The sequence below is a fragment of the Phaseolus vulgaris genome, chromosome 10, assembly GCF_051622355.1.
Source record: "Phaseolus vulgaris cultivar YP4 chromosome 10, ASM5162235v1, whole genome shotgun sequence".
NCBI lineage: Eukaryota > Viridiplantae > Streptophyta > Magnoliopsida > Fabales > Fabaceae > Phaseolus > Phaseolus vulgaris.
The window spans coordinates 2,168,615-2,176,516 of record NC_143507.1 but is presented as its reverse complement, the minus strand read 5'-3'; the positions used below and the strand labels follow the sequence as shown (position 1 = coordinate 2,176,516).

General features: G+C 33.4%; 1 protein-coding gene across 2 annotated transcripts; it reads right to left on the bottom strand.

Annotated features, from left to right (window-relative positions):
- Positions 1-2,168: 2,168 nt before the first annotated feature.
- LOC137819132 (S-adenosyl-L-methionine-dependent methyltransferases superfamily protein) lies at positions 2,169-7,502 on the bottom strand. 2 transcript variants are annotated; one of them, XM_068622893.2, is made up of 7 exons: positions 7,257-7,502; positions 7,108-7,169; positions 5,967-6,100; positions 5,570-5,712; positions 3,766-3,837; positions 3,004-3,111; positions 2,169-2,665 (listed from the first exon to the last, which is right to left on the bottom strand). In XM_068622893.2, exons 1-7 carry the CDS (start codon positions 7,312-7,314, stop codon positions 2,487-2,489), a joined length of 756 nt encoding a protein of 251 aa, XP_068478994.1. In that variant the 5' UTR covers positions 7,315-7,502; the 3' UTR covers positions 2,169-2,486. The 2 variants fall into 2 exon arrangements, with proteins under 2 accessions (XP_068478994.1, XP_090152863.1); XM_090296737.1 differs by lacking the exon at positions 3,004-3,111 and having other exon boundaries at positions 7,257-7,478.
- Positions 7,503-7,902: the final 400 nt, after the last annotated feature.

Sequence of the window (7,902 nt, the reverse complement as noted above, 5' to 3'; positions counted from 1 at the left end):
TTTTTTTAAATATTCTAACACTTATTTATACAATCAAAGTGCATATTTGACTCTCTAAGCGTTTACAACATGTGTTCCAACAGACAGTTTGATGGAGGACCATCTGGGAGAGTTCATATTGGGCTTCTTCTAAAAATTTTCCTGGCTAGGAGGATGGTAGAAGAAGTATAAAAAAAGACTATCCTCTTGTGGTGTGTAGAATAATAAAACTCATTTCCCTTTTTTTTAGTCTTGTGGATAAAAGTATAGAAGTAGTTTCCCTGATAGATGTAGGATTTTCCTTGTATTTTGTAGTTTTGTAGAGGCATACTTGGGCCTTGATTGGACACTCATTTTTGGCCCTATTGATTTCAAACCCCAAGTCAAACTAAGTCAAGGACTGGTTGCACACAAAAGAGACCACATAGAAGTCCCACATCAAGGAGAATAGGCCACTTTTAGTGCAAAATGAGGCACCACTCTCATTCTCCTTTGGTGCGTCGAGAATGCTCCTTTGTGCAACTATTTTTTTGCATTTTGTCCCATATTATTTGTTGAGAAGCATTGAATGCAACATTAATGGCTCTTATCTTCTTCACACAATCTTTCTAATACTTGGAAGTACTTATCTTCTTCAAAAGCACAACCTTTTTACACCAAACAGTGGTAGAAGTGCACATCGATAGGACAAATAGCTAGGCTAGACTTGAAATATAACTCGTGTTAGGAGAGTCAGTAGATGTTGTAGTTTTTTCTCGAAACGCAAGAGATATTTGAATAATTCTTTGTTTTGGTGTGGTCTCTCTTGGTGACAATTGTTGAAGACATTCTTTGAGTGATAAACTTTATGTGTATTTATTGTCTAATCTTCATTTAACTTTTATCAGATGTAATTGGTAGTTTACTTTGTGTTGGAGATCTTAAAGACTACCTAACTATATTGTTTGATGAAGAAATAGACCTTGAAGAGAAGTGAATGTTGTCATATATTTTGATGGGGAGTGCATGTTGTCATAAGCATTAAAGTGAAGGTATCACTAGATTCAAGAAATACCTTCCGAATTGTATAATTTTGTATGTAATTATAAAATGAATTCTTGAATGTACAATCTAGAATAATGTAAGTCCGGATTTGAGATGATATTCTGGATTGTACAGTCTGGTATCTATTTATAAAATGTCTTTCGAATTATATAATATAAAATGGAATACCAGATCCGAACATATATTTCAGATTATGCAGTCCAAATTATATATTATACCATGGAGGTGTGACGGACTCTTACTAACAAAATGAAAAAAAGATACAATTAACCTTTACCAACAACAACCACCAACCAACCATAATTAACCACAACCAACCACCACACCACAGTTAACCGACACCCCTTCAAAATGAATAACAAACTATGCATATAACAAAAATACTAATATATAGTGACAAGGGTAGGGTTGGAGTTATAAAAATATATGGAGATGTAGGAAGAAGCATTCGAGGTAAGGGAGCTTTGTCGTCTTCAGCAAAAACAAGTCACAACAAGAGTGCTTTGTTCAAAAGATGTCATAACTTTCTTCCTACACCTCTATATTTTTCTTCCTTCACCCCTACATTGTTTGAAATATCCAAATTACCCTTAACAATTTTGGATGATTTCATAATAGAGGTGTTCCATAAACAAAAAGGTGTTTTCGAAATAGAAAATATTGATGACAAAAAATCATTCTGAAATATTCCTTCCAGAGTACAATTCATTTTTATTTCTGAAATGGTAAATCCAAAATTCAAAAAATATATTCTAGAAAATGTTTTGAAAATATTCCAGAAAGAATAATCCAAAAACCATTTTTAAAAGGAGTAAAACATTCATTTTTTTAAAATGATAGGGTGGAGGAAGAAACACCCTAACAATAACCTGAGAAAATGGAACATCATGCCAAGCCTTGGGGGCTCCACAAGCCTCATAATTTTGTGTTGATACGAGAAGCCAACTTGGCAAGAAGAAGATTCTACGTTTTTAGTCTATTAATTAAATTACCATATTCACAATCTTACATGATCGAGCCAACCCATAAATGAATTCCGTTTTGTAAGCAAAATAAGGACTCAATTACAAGAAGAGCAAATGTATCAAATCAACCTTGAATCACTAGCCCATGAGATCTATATAAGATTACATGATATCAACATGGACAACCAACACCAAGAAATGTATTTCCGTGATGTGACAACTAACAAGAAAATAGAACATGATCTTAAAAGTTTCAATCAAAACCAAGAATTGAATTTCAGTGATGTAACAACTAACAAGAAAACAAAACAATTCAAAGAAAGTGGCATGGTTACACTCAGCTCAAATTGATGAAAAGATTTGTAGTAAGTATGTATATGAGTGTCAAATTAATCTTTAGAAGCTATAACTATGACCAGAAAAACTCTATTAATGGGCCAACTTTCTAGGTGACACTGCATTCTCCTCCCATATATGCTTGAATACTAATTTCATTAATCAAGATTTTGTTTGTGATATCTCATTTTCTATGGGGTTGATGCAGTATACACGTGATCCAATATGCTTCACTTTTAGACCAGCTTTTTCACAACCATTGAAGAAAAGCAATTCATCTTCCTTCCCAATTCTGCGTCTCCAGCTCATCAAAAAGGCTGGCCACGGCAAGACTACACCTCCTGCCAACACAAGATTCAGTAAAGATTCATTGTTATAATAGAATTCCATCTACTCTATTCTCAGAATTCTTTATGAATAGATATAGTTTACATATGTATCGTTTTTGTTAATATATGAGTTTTAGTATAGTCTCCCCATATATTTTTTTTGTATTTTTTTCTTTTCTTTTTTTAATAATATTTTTTTCATGTAATGACAGATGATTGTTGTTACTTGAGGTGTCAGCCTAACTGAGATGTCAAGTTGCATAGTGATGCCTAACATGAAAGCTTTTATAAAAAAAAATGCAAACTTGACAAGCTAAAACATGTTGGTTAGAAGGGTCTCTGCATAATACCATCACTCTCGTCATTTCCAGTTGGAGGAACTGCACTGCTACGCTGGGGCTTGTAACATTTGAGAAGAAAGGAAATGGTCTGTATCAAATTTGCATACTGCTTTACATCTACAAACATTCAAGATTTGATATATATTAGGACAATTTTCATACGTAATGATGAGAGGATTTGCCTAAAGAGGACCCATAGAAGGGAAATTAAGTGGCTGAAAAGATTTCATAGGATGGTCTTAAAATATAAAAAGTATTTATAACATTGTTTAGTTTACATGAACTACTTCTCCCACCAAATAAACTAGTCTTTTGGGTTAGATTTTTCTCTTGTGCTTAAGCCCTAACAATTGATGTTTTCATTGAAAGTTGGATTGGGAAATGGTTACCTATAAACTAGATTAAGGTGCAAATCAAATTATGATAGGTGAGTGAAACCATCAAAGAGAAAGGGTTATCATCTAGCCAATGTCTAAAGGGTTAATAGGGTAGCAATGTAAACAATCTTACATTAAGATGAGTTACTTGATGTTGTAAGTCTTCAAGTTATCCTAATTGGTATCTTCCTTTATGCTTAAGTCCTAACAAATAATCTCTTTTCATTATGAAAGATGGTCAACAGGACACTAATTCAAAAGAGAAGAGATTAGAAACACAGTCTTAACATTTTCCATAGCATGATGGTGATCAGAAATTTGCATTTGTTACTAATATTCAGTTTTAAAAAATAAGAAAAATGGCTAGTAAGATAGTAAACAATAATAATCTTACATAATAAGATATCACTTGCAATGATCAGGTCCCAGTCAGGGTCAGAATTTGGAAACTTGTCTCCCCAGGTGTCTGAAAATACAAACACATTTAGAAATTAAAAGAGAAATTAATTACAGAATCCATAATAATACAAGGAACAACATAAATGAACTGGAAATAGAGGAGGAATACACATGGCTAATCAATCACACTACATATATATATATATATATATATATATATTCAAATTAAGTCATTGGAGAAGTGTTTTGCAGCCGAAAGAGGAAGTGAGCAGCAATATTAATTTAAAACCCTAATTAAACAAGGTTTACTTGGGCCTTATTTGGCCCATTTAAAATATTATAAGTTCCGATTCACACCAAACTTCTAATCTTTTCTTTTAGTTATTTATAAATATATATTGTAACACATTGTTAGTAACTCTTACAAGTTGAGTTACTATCCTCGAGTTACAATCATTTATCTCCTTTTCGATCATCTTATGAGTTACGAGTTTGATAACATTGCTCACGACTTAAGCATGTTCTATCCCAAAACTCTAATTTAGCAACATCATATTTTGATATATTGGTTGTCTTGTCAAGAAAGTCATGGAGAGAGTAGCAATTTTCTGTGGTATGACCACTCTATTGCAATACGTGCATTGAGGATGTCCTCTACCACCACATCCTCCTCTAATTCCACAACTTCCTCTTCCACATGTAGATGCCATGATAGAGGATTCATATATTCTTGAAAACTTCTACCTTAAAGACCTAGGACACAAAGATGTCGTGTTAACATGATTTGTCTGTTTAAGAGATATCAACTTGTTGGCAGAATCATAGAGCCACTGAATGTCATTTGCAAAAATAATCTAGGCTATCTTCCAAAAGATTGTGCATGGATTGAAAGTTCTAAAGGTGCCCAGTAGATTGGGTTCCACAGATTGCCATAATAAAGCATAGAGTTGAAAATCCAACTTTTGTCGCTGTGTTACTGTGTAGCCTTTTATGATATCTCACTAACATCTTTGTACAAGTCTCAGCAAACCCAACCTTGGCGGTGTGGCATCACTCTAATGGTTGGAAGGCAAGACGTGGAAAATATGTGCCTGAGTGACAAAGATGTCATGTTTGGTAACACGTGAGGAAGATTTTGCCTTCGAGTTGTGGAGTTGGTTATCACTCAGAGAGACGCTTGAAATCCGATGGTCACACGGTTGGCGGTGGTGGCGAGCAACAATGGACAATGGCCAAACAACAATCTCTTCCCCTAACAAGATAGGGACAAGCAAAGCAAGATCGACCCACTCTAATACCAACTTGAAAAAATACAAAAGAGAAAATATATTTTGGAGAGCTTGAACAAGTCCCTCTCAGGTTCTCATATGTATATATAGAAACTATAGATTGATTTGATACAATGAAAGAGAGAAAAGACTAGAAAACAAGTAAAGGCAACTCTAGGACTCTGGGTATAGGTACAACTCAAAACAATTTTTTAACAAAGCCTATTCTGAGCCTATTCTAACAAATTTAACAAGGGTATGAATTGTCACTACTAAAGATGAAACAACGAAATTTCAAATTGATTTTCATTATCAATAAAATGTATAGTACTAATCACCCACATATAGGGGACTACAAAAGAAAGCAAGCTGGTAAAATCATTCAAAGGCAGCAAGTTGTTAACTAGGCAATGTATAAGGCTCATATATAAAATTTTATTTTAATGACAGAAGATTTTAAAGTGCAATCAGAATCACCAATTTGAAACCCTTCTCAACAGCTAACTAGGAAGCAACTGAAAGAAGTCTCACGTTTTATGTGAGGAATGACGGGTATTTCATTTGCCAGGCAGTTGTGAGCTATGTTCTTCTCTATTTCGTTGTCATCATAGTCTGAAGTTGTAATATCAAGATTATATGATTTTCGAAGAAATATGGCCAAAGCTCCTGTGCCACTGAAATTAGATGCAACATAATCAATTATCTGATACGTCTAGAGCTATAGGCATAGTATACTTGCACAGGAAATACATTGGAGTGCTAGTCACAAACGAAACATACAACCAAGTGCAATCGTTGATAGACGTGCAGTTGGTTCATAGGCTCAAGTTAAGATCACTTCACTTCGAAAATCTTAAGCAAAACTTTTACCCTTTCAAATAAGTAATAACTAGCTTAGACACAATTAATGTACAAGTAATCCATATACCTCCCCAACTCAATAGCACGCCTTCCTTCAATGCATGACCTATGCTGAACTAACCATTCTGCAAATGAAAACGTCCCTGGCCAGAGTAAATTAGCATTCAACTGATGAAAGGAAAATTCTCTGACAATCAACTCCTGCACAAAAGATACATATACATGTTTATTGTAAGATAGGTTAGCTTTCTAACTATCTTCCTATACATGCCAGGATCTGAATATGTTCCCCTGAACTGTCAATAATCTGCTTTTTGGATCCATTGGGAGTATTAGTAGGTTTACAAATTATCATCAACTTTACTCCAATGTCGAAAGCATATTTCCTCCAGAAACCACAATGCTATATCATCCCACATAAACAATCAGATAAATGCATCTATGGATGCGTTTCAATTAAAAAACCAAATTATTAAATTCACAACAAATCATATCAAATTCCTGCACAATAGTACTAAACTTGTCAAACCAAACTCAAGGATATGGTTTATAACCATAAAGAGATTTTTCAACTTACACACCAAGCCTGACTCCTCTCACAAGAATTAAACCAAACAATATTATATGAAATAAACATATAGTCCCTTGTTTTCATCACAAACAAGCACACCCAATCTTTCTGAAACAATGACTGGGTTGACTAAAATACCCTACTATACCAACATCTTCATAAAAAAAACACTTTTTTCTATTAAAGAGATCCTACAAGATTAGGTTATCTCCACTGCCTGCAATAAACTCAGCAATATCATTCAACATTCACTAGCTTTCAACATTTTCCTCTTCCAAAGAGTCAAACACTTCGGCTCAAATTATGACCCTTCCAAGTTCCAACACATATCAAACAGCATTCCCGTGAGACAACTCTACCACAGCATAATTACAAACTCACAGCTGTTCCAGCAACAAGACTCTCATAGCAACCAACCCAATAGTAACAATAATTAGAAAAATAAAAATATAATAATAAAGAGCAACCCTTTTCAATTGTAAATTCAGTTTCCTAAAGAGCACAGTACTTTAGCCAAACCCATCAAATAATACTCCAACTAACCTCAAACTTTCAACTTGTTAAAGTCCCCCAAAACAAACCCACATGATGAATTTGCTTAAACGGCTACTGATGATGTAAAAGAAGGAAACTTTACCATCCCAGGAAACTGGTGCTTCCTCTCAACATAGCTTTCCTGTGAGTCTGCATCTTCCTCACCTGCATTCACAAACAATTTGTCCCACCATTTAAAAATGGAATATAGAGGTAAAAGAACAAGGAGAGAGAGAGAGAGAGAGAGGTTACGAGTAGGACTGTCATCTTCGTCAAAGAGGCCTGATGGAGAGAATATAGCTATATCCATTTGTTAGTGGGAATGAACATGAAATTGAAATTATTGAATAGGTGATGAAGCTAATAGTATATTAATCTTTAGCTGTTTATGCACTGTTCTGTGATGTTAGCAGTGATTTCGTTTTGGAACTTTGGGCATGGCAGTCACAATGTGCTTGCGCGGTTTGCCATGGCTCTCTGTATGATTTATTTTGTTAGGGATTTTACAATTTTTTAAAAATATTTAGCATCAATTAATTCATTTTATTTTAATATAATGATAATTAATTATAATTATATAATAATAGTATTTTAGTTTGGGAAATATATAGAATAAATCTTTATTTTATAAATATAACTCAAATGTATAATGACCAAATAATTCTAAATATATAAATATACTATAATTAAGATTTGTGATAAGTATATATTTTATCTACACATTATAAGGTGATTAACTATATTTCGGTATAATTTTTTTTCTATATTTAGAATTAATACACAATTCTTTTATTTTTTTATAAAAACTTTTATATTAGGCATAGAATTAATATACATAATAAGGTAGTTTTTAAAAAAAGTTGATTTGGTCATAAGGTTTTTATAAAGTGTATGCAAT